Source organism: Bos grunniens, chromosome 21 (genome assembly GCF_055505025.1).
Source record: "Bos grunniens cultivar Pamir isolate PY7600 chromosome 21, Bosgru_T2T1.0, whole genome shotgun sequence".
Taxonomy (NCBI): domain Eukaryota; kingdom Metazoa; phylum Chordata; class Mammalia; order Artiodactyla; family Bovidae; genus Bos; species Bos grunniens.
The window spans coordinates 36,739,800-36,754,007 of record NC_141185.1 but is presented as its reverse complement, the minus strand read 5'-3'; the positions used below and the strand labels follow the sequence as shown (position 1 = coordinate 36,754,007).

General features: G+C 50.2%; 1 protein-coding gene and 1 long non-coding RNA gene across 5 annotated transcripts; one reads left to right on the top strand and one right to left on the bottom strand.

The window, feature by feature from the left end:
• Positions 1 to 651: 651 nt before the first annotated feature.
• On the bottom strand, positions 652 to 7,938 carry MPI (mannose phosphate isomerase). Of its 4 annotated transcripts, XM_086363816.1 has the most exons (8): positions 7,897 to 7,938; positions 7,274 to 7,401; positions 5,718 to 5,918; positions 4,845 to 4,986; positions 4,033 to 4,215; positions 2,530 to 2,703; positions 1,632 to 1,840; positions 652 to 1,332 (listed from the first exon to the last, which is right to left on the bottom strand). In XM_086363816.1, the coding sequence occupies exons 1-8, from the start codon at positions 7,910 to 7,912 to the stop codon at positions 1,114 to 1,116; spliced, it is 1,272 nt and encodes a 423-aa protein (XP_086219942.1). In that variant the 5' UTR covers positions 7,913 to 7,938; the 3' UTR covers positions 652 to 1,113. The 4 variants fall into 4 exon arrangements, with proteins under 4 accessions (XP_086219942.1, XP_086219943.1, XP_086219944.1 ...); XM_086363817.1 differs by lacking the exon at positions 1,632 to 1,840; XM_086363818.1 differs by lacking the exon at positions 7,274 to 7,401.
• Positions 4,212 to 4,689, top strand: LOC147349398 (uncharacterized). Its single transcript, XR_015149805.1, has 2 exons — positions 4,212 to 4,334; positions 4,490 to 4,689. It is a non-coding gene; the product is annotated as an uncharacterized LOC147349398 (long non-coding RNA).
• Positions 7,939 to 14,208: the final 6,270 nt, after the last annotated feature.

Sequence of the window (14,208 nt, the reverse complement as noted above, 5' to 3'; positions counted from 1 at the left end):
ATGGACTGCAGCCAGATTCCTCTATCCATGGGGATTCTCCAGGCAGTACTGGAGTGGGTTGTCATGCCCTCCTCCAAGAGATATTCCCAACCCAGGGATTGAACATTGCAGGCGGAGTTTTTACTGTCTGAGCCACTAGGGAAGCCCAAGAATACTGGAGTGGGTAGCCTATCCCTTCTTCAGGGGATCTTCCCAATCCAGGAATCGAACTGGGGTCCCCTGCATTATAGGTAGATTCTTTACCAGCTGAGCTACCAGGGAAGCCCAGCCCCTGCCCTCAGTTCAGTTCAGTCGCTCAGTCGTGTCTGACTCTGCAACCCCATGGACTGCAGCACACCAGGGTTCCCTGTCCATCACCAACTCCCAGAGCCTGATCCCCGCCCTAAAGCCAACTAAAACATTGGAGAAGAATCCTGCACTGACAGTTCCTTTCTTTAGACACACCTTCCACTGTCTGCAGGGCTAGAGGGCCTGAGGTCTGCCTGCAAGCTGCCGCTGAGGCTACAGCGGGCTGCCTGTCCCATAGACGCCTCTGCCTACCTCAGGAAGCTGAAACTGGAATACAGCAAAAACTAGACAACATCCAGGGAGGGCTCCTTCAGCCCACTTCAGGGACTGGAATGGCAAAGGCTGAGTGCTCTTTAGCCCACAGACCTCAAACAAGTGATCTTTAATTGCTTTAACAGAGCGGCATCAGGCCACAGGGGCTACGCTTTTCCCTCTGCACTGTGGAACCCTATGTTCTTACAGATTAATTACCTATCTTGCTGTGACTGCTGCTGAGCTAATCCTAGATCTCACCAGTCTGCCTAATGCCATAGGCTGGGACAGGGCTGCTGCTCTCCTTGAGCTCTGAGGAGAGCCTGGCTCCAGTGTGGCGAGATCCAAGGGGAGTATCAGCTCTCAGTCCTCACATGGGCCCCTCCTACCAGGAAGAAGACAGTTCAGCCTCGGCCTGCTCGGGAGTCACCACCTTTAAGGTCTTCTCCCCCAGTCTTTCAGGGTGTACCCACAGAGCCCAGAGCAGGGAAGGGATCTGGGCTGGGTCTGCAGCGGTGAGGCTGGCCAGGATGTAGGATTACTAGCAGAGGAGAGCCAGGAAGGCTGTGGCCTCTACAGCAGGCAGCAGGCACGGAACATCAGCAGGTCCTTAGGCACAGTGAGCTTCAGTGAGACACTCTCGTTGGCCCCAATGAAGAGCACCCCACCACGTTTCAGGGGGATTGCTGCCTGGGCTGTGGGGCTGCTGGCTGTCACTGTCCCCTGCACCACCAGGAGGATGCTGGCAGAGTCCAGGGCCAAGACCTTGTATTCAGTGACAGAGCCAGGTACCTGGGCAGGAAGAAACGACACGACGGAGCAGGGTCTGAGCTGCTGTGAGCTGCCAGGGCTCCCAGGACCACCCCAAGGGTAGTGAGAGGGAGAGCTCTGCTGCCTCCTGCCCCGCTGCTCAGGCTTTCACCAGCACGAAGGCCAGTCTGGTCCCTGTACAGAGAGGCACAGGCAGGCCCTGCGGCAGTTGCCCACCACCTGAGCTTGGCAGAAAGGAAGCCCAGCCCCAGGTATACCCCACACGGTGGCCTTGCCAGGGTTCTACATGCCACACAAGAAACCCCACAGCCCTCACTCACCTCCACCTTCATAACGGTGAAGTCTGGCACAGGGGGATCATAGATAGAGAGGTAGGGGTCTTCCGGGCTCCGTGCTGGAGGGAAGAGCCTGTCCTGGCTGGGGCTGGGGGTGTAGCTGAGCATTTCACACAGAGTTGGCACATCGATGAACTTGGGTGTCAGGCCAGCACGCACTGTGTTGTCTGAACATGCCATGCACTCCACGCAGTCTGGGGACAGACAGTGGGCATGTGCTAAGGGTGCCTTGGAGTTTGGCTCTCCAGGGCTGGGCTTTCTAACCTGAGTGCCATGAGCTCCCAGCAGCATTAGATGAAACTGTATGAACAGCATCTTCTGTGAGAATGGGCTAAGATAACAGATACCCAAAACAGGTGATGTCACCCACCACTCTCAAGGGGAGTCATGTTAACCCCTGGGGGAGCTCCAACCCTCTGGAGACATTGTATTCTCCCCTTTTACTAAAGAACCTTGTCTACAAGTGGATAAGCAGCCAACTATCAAAGTGTGACACCCCTTTGCGGCAATGTGTTTTTTAACAAAATCTCTGCATAGATGCGATAGACGTGTGAAGGCACTATGATGCGGGGGAGAGAACAATGGCCTTGATCCAATATAGGCTTGGATTCAAATTGCGGTTGGCACACATATTGACAGGGCTTAACATGAGGGTGTCCTGAGCTCACAGGGATGGTGTGAGGATCCAACCAGTGTCCAGCACTGAGCTGGCATTCATCATCCCGACTGGTCACTTCCCTGCTGATCCCAGGAGCCCTGGGAGCTCAGAGCTGGATGGGACTTTAAAGGCAGTCTCCTCAACTACCACCTCCTGTTCTGTCCAGATGGAGAAACAAGGCCTGAGGGGGTGGGCCGTGGGGCTCACTGCTGAAATGCGGCTCACCTCCTTTCAGGTAGGCATGGGGCACGTTAGCCTCCAGAAACATGGCCTCCCCCGGCTTCAGGGTAAGCAGATTCAGGAAGTAGATGGCAAAGCATCCGATATCACCCGGGTACTGCTGGTGCAGCTGCTGCAGGAGCTCCCCACAGATGTCCTCCATGTTGTTTCCAGCAGCCACTGAGGGGCACAGAGCACCCCAAGGCTACTCAGCAACCCTTGAGGGTATTCACGTCTCCCCACCCCACCCCCACCCCCAGAGAGAGTCCTAGAGAAGACCCTGGTCCAGGAATCCAGGAACGGGTGGGCATGTTCTAGTCACATCCCCCACCCTGTGGGGCCAGCCTTCCTTGCTACTCCAGCCTACACAGATGCCATTTCCCCATTTTGACTATTGATATGCCCACCACTCTACCGGGCACTAAAAGGGCTAGAGTGTAGTCCTTTATACAGCGCTTCTCAGCCTCAGCATTACTGACATTTGAGGCAAGGTAACTGTTGTGGGGGCCGTCCTATGTACTATAGGATGTCTAGTAGCATCCCTGGCCCCCACCTACAAAACACCACTAGCACCCCAAGCCCGGGTTTGACAACCAAAGATACCTCCACACTTCCAGTGTCCCCTGCTTGAGACTGCTCTAGGAGCTTAAAATCTAGTTAGGAGAGAACCCAAGGGTTCTCCGTGGGGTGACCAACTGTCCCACTTAGCCCAGGCCTTTCCGTTTAACACTACAATCTCTCAGTCCCAGGCAAAGAGTGATGGTTGATCACCCCAGAGAGCATGAGGCAGGATGCAAGGGTCGAAATGTGTCCCAGGCTGACCAGGGGAGAAGGAGCTCAGCCTGGGCTAGAGTGGTGAGGGAATGCTTGGGAACTGCGGGGAGGAGGGGAGGGCGGTGAGCTGGGTTTCCTTTACTGTGTGTGTGGTGGGGGTGTCTCTAAAAGCAGAGTGGAGAAGGAGCTGGAGCTCATCATGTGTGCCATATAAGCTCCTAGCAGAGTCTTCTGCCTTGCTCTTTACTGCTTGTATTAACTCTCAAACCCAAAGTTGACACAACCACACCCATCAAAGTCATTTCCTGAACTCTCCTTATTAGCACAAGGTTGGGCCCAGAGCAGGTATTTAAGAAAAGATCTACTGATTGAGAACTCAGGAATTCAGGTTTTTGGATCCTTTTATCTCCTTCCTGTTCTCCAGCTCCAAAGTATAAAACCCTTTGGACAGCAGCTCTAGGGCTAAGAAATCTCAGAATGCCCAGGTGAGAGACAGCCTAGTACTTTTCCAGGCCAGCCTGTCTCCACTCATCTAAAGGAGATAACCAGGTAGGAAGCAGCAGGGCCCTGTTCCATAAAGACTGGGAAAGAAATGCTAAGTTGCTAACAGGCCATCTAAGTCAGACCATTTTGGTGTTCTACTTGAGCAAAGGGGTTGAGAACCCTATTCCTACAGCCTAGTAATTGTGCCAGGGGCCCAGGAAGGGGCACCGCGTTCAGGCCTAAGACACCTACCTTGCTGCGAGATCCGCTTCACCAACAGGTTCAGCTGCTCCACCACCACCTTCTTCTCGCTCTTCATCAGGTGGGAGAAACAACTCCGCAGAGCAGAAGTCACAGCCTCGGAGTCCTGGCTCAGGCTCTGCTTCAGCTGCGCTGCTGCATTGTCTCCAATTAGAAACTGGAATTCCGGCACCTCTGCAGGAAGGTCAGGCCAGGACCCGCATCAGGAATGGTTAAGATGGAACCCGCAAACGGTGGAAAGCTGGAGGAGGCCTCCCCGTCTCATTCCTAACCAAGGAGCCAGGCAAAGCTATGTAAGTTTCGCAGTGAAAATTTACTGCTCATGACCAGCCTTCAGCAACCACACCTGAGCCTGGTCTCATGAGCCTCTCCCAGGAACATCAGGAATTCATGAGGCCATGGGACTTCCCTGGTGGTCCAGTGGTTAAGAATCTGCCTTGCAATGCAGGGGATGCAGGTTCAATACCTGGTTAGGGAACCAAGATCCCACATACGGCAGAGCAACTAAGCCTGAGCACTGCAACTACTGAGCCTGAGCAACCTGGAGCCTGTATGCCACAAACTAGAGCATCCGTGCAACATAATGAAAGGTTCCGCTTGATGCAGTGACGATCCCGCCTGCCACAATAAAGACCTGATGTAACCAAATACATATATAAATCATTTTTTAAAAATTCATGAGGCCAACCAGCCCTTCAGTTCCTGGGACACTCAGCCTCTGTTCTCAGCCTCCAGCTCTGCCCTGGGTTGCCCTTGCATCCTAGGTCCAGTATGCAGGCTCTTAGCATTTTGCCCAACCTTACTTGTTAGAAAGGTCACAATTTCTTCAACTGGCCGGAAGCCACATAAGCCCTGGAAGGGGGTGAGGGCAATTGCCATCTCTGGCTTATGGTTGGCATCGGGGTAGTGCTGTGGAGCCTGGAGGTGCAGCTTCTCTGCCAGCTCCTGTGGGATGGGCAAGGGAGAGGAGGATGTTTAGGTGCAGCCGTCACCCAGCAAGACACCAGTTCCTACCAGCCCTTGTTCTTGACCCTCCCCAGTCAGCTTCCTGCCTCTGGCACTGAGCTCAGTCAAGGCATAATTCAGAAACTCAGGGTTCAGCCAACCCAAGGCAGGCACATGGATCAACTCTGGGGTAGAGCTGGGGCAGACTTTAAGAGGACTATGAACCAGAAGACCCAAATACCAAGCCAAGCTCTGACACTAACAAGCTGTGTAACTTTGGGTAAGTCTCTCTCTTCTCTAGGTCTTCTTTGCTCATGACGTTTGGACAAATGCTTAAGCTAAGACTCACACACAGGCTTGTGTAGAAAGACCACAGGGATGGAATTAAGGCCATGACTAGGCTGTGCCTTGGAAGGTGAACTCTGAGACAGTCAGGTGGAAATAGGGCAGATAGGAATTGGCTGGGTTGGGGTTTGCTGAGGGGAGCCAGGAACAAGCCTGGAGAAGCTGCCGTGGCACAGGCTGGTCAGCTGTCCGCTTAGAACTTCGTTGCCACATGTGTCACTGGCAATAGGCCTTGCAGAGCTAAACTGGGAGTTGTCAGGCTCAGATTTAATTCTGGGCTGGAGCCTGGCATGGGCAGGGTAAAAGCAGAAGTAAAAGCTGTACAAGAGTCTGCACTCTTAAGCTCTTCTCTAACCTGACCTCCGTGCCCTACTCTGATGCTGTACCTTGTTCGGGTGTGCCTGGATGGACAGGGCCGTTTCAACTGAAAGCACTTTGAAGAGGAAGGGCAGTTTGCCGTTAAAGGTGTCCTTGACCTTCGAACCCAGGCTGTCCTGATTATCAGCAATCCACTGGCCTAGGGTCTTCTGCGAGATGCGGTTGTCAAGGATCTTGGCATCTCCCCGGGGGTGCGTCCCCATCCACAGCTGTAAAAACAGGAAACTTAAGAGGGACAAAGGCAGAACCTGGCACCACCCATTGGCCTGCCCTGCTCCGTTATCCTGTGCTCCCCATAAGGCAGCCAAGTCCTGAGACAGGCCTCTTGGGACTGGGTATAAATGTTCATACCATCACAGACATACCCAGTGCAGCAGACCACAGAATACCAGGAGTCAGGAGACTCAAGCTCTAGTTGAGGCTCTGCCTCCAACCAGCTGCGGAAGCTTGGGCTAGTTTCAATTTCTTGTCTCTGGGTCTCAGTTTTCTCATCTGTCCAGTGAGGAGAACGAAACCTACACTGTCAAGATCACTGAAAAGCTCTCTCAAATGGCTCTGTGAGGGGTTAACATTCATTTATTCCAATCTCAGAAGTAGAAGCTAATGCTTTCCTGTGTTTTGGCTTTTCCTTTACTAAATGGGCAGGATAACTATGTATTTTAGGTTATTAAAAAAGTCAGTTAGTCAAAGTAAAAATTATAATTGTCAAGGAGGGCTGAATTAAAATTCAGTAAGTGCTAAAAATAGAAAATAAAATAAGAAGCAGCAAGGTCATACTGTATAGCACGTGTGTGTGTGCTAAATCGCTTCAGTCCTGTCAGACTCTTTGTGACCCTATGGACTATAGCCCACCAGGCTCCTCTGTCCATGTGATTCTCCAGGCAAGAACACTGGAGTGGGTTGCCATGCCCTCCTCCAGGGGATCTTACCAACCCAGGGATTGAACCCACATCTCTTATGTCTCCTGCACTGGCAGGAAGGCTGTTTACCACTGGCACCATCTGGGAAGCCCCTCTGTATAGCACAGGAAACTATATTTAATATTCTGTGACAAATCATAATGGAAAAGAATATGGGTCAGGAAGATCCCCTAGAGAAGGAAATGGCAACCCACTCCAGTATTCTTGCCTGGAGAATCCCACAGACAGAGGAGCCTAGCAGGCTACAGTTCATAGGGTTGCAGAGTCAGACACGACTGAAGTGACTTCACACACACACACACATTCACACACAACTGAGTCACTCTGTTGTACAGAAGAAATTAACACAACATTGTAAATCAACTATACTTCAAGAAAATAAAATTCAGTAAGTGCTGAGAGTTCCTTGGGGAAGGAAGGAGGGTACTGGAAATTCCTGTCTATTATGACAAAACCTCACTTCTTTTTGTGCTGCCATCTGGGTTCATCAACCTGCACAGATCTGAAGCCCTAAGAAGGCCTCTTCTCCCTTTGCTGTCTCCCCTTCCCCTCAGATTCACAAGACTTGCCTCAGCCCCTTTGATAGAGGAGTCCCTTCCTCCCACCTGCTGGTCGAGTAGGCTGAAATACAGCCGGGGTCTCACCTCTGCATATGGTCTGTCCTCTGAGATCTGGGCCAGTGGGTCACTGCTGGCCAGCAGCCGGGCCACTTCACTGTTGGAACCCATCTTTCCCCAGGCATATTGCTGCACTACACAGGAAAGTGGGAATACTGGGGGGGTACAGACAGAGCGTTAGTTTCCACTCCACTCCTGAGGCCTGACCCTCCTGTCCCGGGGGAACCAGACCTGAGCTGAGGGTTTTATCTGAGGGACAGAGTCAAATAAGAGGTTTGTATGTTGTGAGTTGAGACCCTTCTCTTCTGCATGCCTCGATGTTCCCGTCTGTAAGACGGGTAGTAAGGATCTCCTGCTGACCTGAGGCAGATAACTGCGTGACGGTGACGCGGAGGTCGTGGGAGGAACCTATTCCACCGCACCCAGTCTAGAAGTAACCCATGCGGAACCGTCTCCCCTCAAAACCCCCTTTCAAGGGCTGGAATAAGGGCTCGATCCCCATCGCGGGTGCCCCCTCCTCTTTCCAGCGCTCATTCATCTTTCCGCAGAGCCCCAAGGGGCTGGGGCGGAGTTCGACCTGCCGTATTAGGTCAGGAAGGGTCGGGCGCAATCCATCCCCACTCTCGCTGGCACCCCAGTCAACTGCCCACCTCGCTGAGCGGCCATCCTTAAGGCCTCCGACCGGTCTTCTCGCACGTATATCTTTCCCGGCAGCACCCTCGGCCTCCCTGCGCCCAGAGCTTCATGGGAAATGTAGTTCTTCCCTCTCCTTCTCGGACGTCTGAATGCCAGGTGTGGCCACTGCTGGCAGGCTGAATCCCTCTCCCACACTCCCGCTCTCGGAAGGAACCCCCACCAGTACAGAGCCTTCCAGCCGGCATTCTGAGGGCTCAGCATTTTTTTTGCTCGTTCCTTCACCGGACACATATTTACTGTTGTTCTTTTTCAGTCTCTTACGTTCTGTCAGACTGTTTGCGACCGCGTGAACTGCAGGACTCCAGGCCTCCTTGTTCATCACAACTCCCTGAGCTTACTCAAACTCATGTCCATTGAGTCAGTGATGCCATCCAACCATCTCATCTTCTGTCGCCCTCCTCTTCTGCCCTCAATCTTTCCCAGCATCACGGTCTTTCAAGTGAGTCAGCTCTTGGCATCAGTTGGCCAAAGTATTGGAATTTCACCTTCAGCATCAGTCCTTTCAATGAATATTTGGGGTTGATTTCCTTTAGGATTAACTGATTTGATCTCCTTGCTGTCCCACGGACTCTCAAGAGTTTTCCCCAAAACCAGAGTTCAAAAGCATCAATTCTTCAGTGCTCAGCCTTCTTTATGGTCCAACTCTCACATGTTATACATGACTACCAGAAAAAGCAGAGCTTTGACCATAGGGACCTTTGTCAGCAAAGTGATGCTCTGCTTTTTAAAATGCTGTCTAGGTTTGTCATTGCTTTTCTTCCAAGGAGCAAGTGTCTTTTAACTTCATGGCTGCAGTCACCATCTGCAGTGATTTTGGAGCCCAAGAAAATAAAATCTGCCACTGTTTCCATTTTTCCCCCATCAATTTGCCATGAAGTGATGGACACTTCGGAGAAGACAATGGCACCCCACTCCAGTACTCTTGCCTGGAAAATCCCATGGATGGAGGAGCCTGGTGGGCTGCAGTCCATGGGGTCGCTAAGAGTCAGACTCGACTGAACGACTTCACCTTCAGTTTTCACTTTCATGCGTTGGAGAAGGAAATGGCAACCCACTCCAGTGTTCTTGCCTGGAGTATCCCAGGGACGGGGGAGCCTGGTGGGCTGCCGTCTATGGGGTCGCACAGAGTCGGACATGACTGAAGCGACTTAGCAGAAGTAGCTGATGGACACTTGGAGCGGCTTCGCAGAAATCATGGTGGAGACAAAGGCAGGAACAAAGTAGTGGCCAGCACCCTAGGTTCCTAGCCTGCGGGGCAGGAGGCTGTGAAGTACTGGGTGCCCTGCTCGGGGCTTTCGGGCTTGCCAGGCCTAGATAATAGCATATTTATTGAGAACCTGATAAATGCCACAGACTGTTCTGAGGGCTAGAGACACATGGAAGAGCAAGATAAGAACTATTTTGTCTTTGTAGAGCTTACATTCTGGTGAAGGGAAGACAGCAAACAAGTATGATAAACAAGTAAATCACATAGCAAGTTGAAAAGTCAGTGCTACAAAAAGTAAGGGGTGTGGGTGGAGGCGGAAGGCAGCCAGTAGAATTTAAAAGTTTGCCTAGATAAGCCTCACTGAGGTGAGAATTGACTGTGGACTTGGAAGTGAGGAGGAGAGAATGCTCTGAGCAGAAGATACAGTTATAGCAAAGGCCCTAAGGTGGGAACGTGGAAATGTGCCTGCCATTTTCAGAGTAAATAGCAAAGAGGCCAGACTGGCTGGAGCAGAGTGAGCAGGAAAGGTGGAAGTGTGGTGGTGAGAGAGGAAAGACAGTGGGCAGTTCTTTGTAGACTATTATGAGGATGTCAGGTTTTCATTAGCAGATTTGAGCAAAGCACTGCTATGATCTAAGCAGGAACTCACTGATGCTTGGTGATGATGGTAAATGTCACATGCAAGGCCCTTAATCTGTCTGAGCTTCAGTTTCTTCGTGTGTAAAGTGGGAATAATAATGCTGGACTGAAAGCCTTGTTGGAGGGTTGGATGGGATGATGTGATTCCAGAAGGCAGTCAGTGCTTAGTGCTGTTCTGATTCTCTCCACCCTAAGGACTCCACTGCAGGACTTAGAACCCTAGCTCCTCCTCCAGGTTGAGTTGCTCACAAGCCACATACACAGAAGTCAAGGGAAGTCACCAGGAGCCCTACATGGCAAAGGCTGGGCTGGATCTTGGCTATGGAATAATCTTGCTGTATCCTGTAGACAAAGGCTCTAACATGCAGGCCTCCTCAGTCAACAGCCCAGGAAGAGGGCATCCCAGGAACATAGCAGCTAAAGCACCAGGGGACCTGGAGTGAGGGCCTGTAATCCTGACTCTGCTTTCTCTTCCACCTGCCACCCAACCCGACTGATTCCCATGGCCTCTACCATACATGTCCAGGGGAAAGAGAGGCCACTGTTTTCTCTGCAATGTTCTGCCTAGCTATTGATAACGACCTCCCTAAGAGTCCCCTTGGAGAAGGCAATGGCACCCCACTCCAGTACTCTTGCCTGGAAAATCCCATGGACAGAGGAGCCTGGTAGGCTGCGGTCCATGGGGTTGCTAAGAGTCGGACATGACTGAGCGACTTCACTTTCACGCATTGGAGAAAGAAATGGCAACCCACTCCAGTGTTCTTGCCTGGAGAATCCCAGGGATGGGGGAGCCTGGTGGGCTGCCGTCTATGGGGTCGCATAGAGTTGGACACAACTGAAGTGACTTAGCAGCAGCAGCAGCAAGAGTCCCCTGGCTCAGATAAATCTGCCTGCATTTCAAAGAAAGCGTCACCACACACTAAGGAATAATAAAACGAACCATACAAGCAGCACATCTCACCTACCTCCTGACTTTGAATACCTCTCTTCCTCTCATTCCCACTCGCCCAGCCAAATGGACCTTCTCGGGGAAGAATGAGGGATTAGTCTGGGCACAGGGGCTTCTTGGGGCATCTCCTACCACCACCACCACTGAAGTAACGTTAGAGTTCTTTCCTCACAGTATTTTTCACAGGGAAGAGAGAACTTAGATTGTTGGGACAGAGCACCCACCTCACCCCACCCTCCCCACATACAGAAAAATATATCTAGAAGGGAAACTAGGGTGTCTGGAGAACCTAGAACCTTTCACCCTTAACTCTTGCTTGTCTAGATCTAATAGAACTGATCACATATTATTATCTAGTGATAATCTGCTTTCTTCTAGACTATATGTCTAATTCAGCTTCACATTTCTGCCAGTGCTCAGCTGACATTCAAGCAGTAATAGCAGATAACATTTGTTTGTTATATACTAAATACAAAGGGCTTCCCAGGTGGTGCTACTGGTAAAGAACCTGCCTGCCAATGCAGGAGATGTAAGAGATGTGGGTTGAGACGATCCTTGGGTTAAGATCCCCTGGAGGAGGGCATGACAACCCACTCCAGTATTCTTGCCTGGAAAATCCCATGGACAGAGGAGCCTGGCAGGTTACAGTCCGTAGGGTCGCAAAGAGTCAGACACAACTGAAGCAACTTAGCACACATGCACAAATACTAAGCTAACCCTTTGCAAGAATTCTCAAGATAACCCTATGAGATAGTGAAAGTCGCTCAGTCGTGTCTGACTCTTTGCGACCCCATGGACTATACAGTCTATGGAATTCTCCTGGCCAGAATACTGAAGTGGGTAGCCTTTCCCTTCTCCAGGGGATCTTCCCAACCCAGGGATCCAACCCAGGTCTCCCGCATTGCAGGCAGATTCTTCACCAGCTGAGCCACATGGGAAGCAACGCTATGAGATAAGTACTGTCATTAGCCCCATTTTTTGAGATAAGAAGAATGGATGTCCAAAAGGTAACAGGTTCAAGAGCACAGAGTTCCAATCTGCTATACCTCCTCCCTTGTCGAATAAGTTAACGGGTGAATAAATGCTTGATGTCTCTTCCACAGGGAAGCATACAGAACCCAGCGGTCTTCAGAGATAAATGGGTGGACAAGGTTCACATTGGGGATACATTGAATAGAATTCCATTCGTTCTTCCTGGTCCAGCAATGTCCTAGGCTGGGCAGACAAGGTGGTGGCAGGACAGCCCCGTGTTGTGTGGACTGCTCTCCTCTCAGGCTGCAGACGGCAAAGATCTCTGCATGCTGCCTGTCACACTGTCATAGAATCATTGCCTCTTGGCCAGAGCTCCTAAAATCTTGTAATATCCTAAGCAGTGAGACTACTCGGAACATCTTTTGTTCTAATATTTGGTCTTTCACCCTGGTTCCTGACACAGAACCCCTAAATCCCTTGGAATTTCCTGGGTGATGGGAGCATCTTTTGTCCTAATGAGGCAACTGTTGGGGGGCTTCTGGATAGCACTGAGATGGGGGCTGGTCACCAGAAAGATGAAGCCACAATTAGAAGCTTTGAATCTTCAGCCACATCTCCTATCTTATAGTGAGAGGAGAGATTGAATTAAGGGTTGATCATGCCTGCATGATGACACCTCCCTGAACTGAAAGTCCCTGAACTGAACTTCCCTAGTGATCCAGGGTAAAGAATCTGCCTGCCACTGTAGGGGACAAGGGTTCGATCCCTCATCCGGAAGGATTCCACATGCTGCGGCACAGCTAAGCCCATGCTCTGCAACAAGAGAAGCCAGAGAAGCCTGCACACCACAAAGAAGAGTAGTCCCCACTTGCCACTAGAGAAAGCCCAACTGCAGCAACAAAGAATCAGTGCGGCCAAAATAAATAAATAAATAATTTAAGTCATAGTATTTAAAAAAATAATCCTGAACTGCTGGTTTAGAGAGCTTCAGTATTGGTGAATACATCGCCTTATCAGAAGGGTGACAAACCCCAGCTTTACAAGAACAGAAGCTCCTGCACTCAGAACCCAGACCTTGTCTTATGTATCTCTTCAACTAGGCATTCATCTGTATCCTGTATCACCTTCTTTACTATATATTAGGCTGATGCAAATATAATTTGTTTCAGATTGTGAACTCTAAGTCACATTGTTGTTCAGTCACTAAGTCATGTCTGACTCTTTGCAATCCCATGGACTGCAGCATGCCAGACTTCCCTGTCCATCACCAACTCCTGGAGTTTGCTCAAACTCATGTCCATCAAGTCGGTGATGGCATCCAACTATCTCATCCTCTGTCGTCCCCTTCTCCTCCTGCCTTCAATCTTTCCCAGCATCAGCATCTTTGCCAATGAGTCAGTTCTTCACATCAGGTGGCCAAAGTATTAGAGTTTCAGCTTCAGCATCAGTCCTTCCAATGAATATTCAGGATTGATTTCCTTTAGGATGGACTGGTTGGATCTCCTTGCAGTCCAAGCAACTCTCAAGAATCTTCTCCAACACCACAGTTCAAAAGCGTCAATTCTTTGGTGCTCAGCTTTCTTTATAGTTCAACTCTCACATCCATACATGACTACTGGAAAAACCATAGCTTTGACTAGACGGACCTTTGTCAGCAAAGTAATGTCTCTGCTTTTTAATATGCTGTCTAGGTTGGCAATAGCTTTCTTCCAAGGAGCAAGTGTCTTAATTTCATGGCTGCAGTCATCATCTGCAGTGACTTTGGAGCCCAAGAAAATAAAGTCTGTTACTGTTTTCATTGTTTCTCCATCTATTTGCCATGGGATGATGGGACTGGATGCCATGATCTTCATTTTTTGAATGTTGAGTTTTAAGCCAGCTTTTTCACTCTTCTCTTTAATTTTCAGCAAGAGGCTCTTTAGTTCCTCTTCACTTTCTGCCATAAGGGTGGTGTCATCTTCATATCTGAGATTATTGATATTTCTCTCAGTAATCTTGATTCCAGCTTGTGCTTCATCCAGCCTGGCATTTTGCATGATGTACTCTGCATGTAAGTTAAATAAACAAGGTGACAATATACAGCCTTGACGTACTCCTTTCCCAATTTGGAGCCAGTTTACTGCAGCGTAAAAGTCCATGCCTTGGGATTCGATGAACTCTTGGAAAGCATTTTCTGCCTCCTGCTGTTTGTGGAAGCATTTTCCCCTGCAAAAACTTGTCGAGATGCTTGAAGTGGTAGTCGATTGGCAAGAGGTCAGGTGAATATGCCAGATGAGGCAAAACTTCTAGCCCAATTTGTTCAACTTTTGAAGCATTGGTTGTGGGACATGCAGTTGAGTCTTGTCCTGTAGAAGAATTGGCCCTTTTCTGTTGACCAATGCCAGCTGCAGGCATTGCAGCTTTTGGTGCATCTCATTGATTTGCTGAGTATGCTTCTCAGATGTAACGTTTTTACCAGGATTCAGAAAGTTGTAGTGGATCAGACTGGCAGCAGACCAC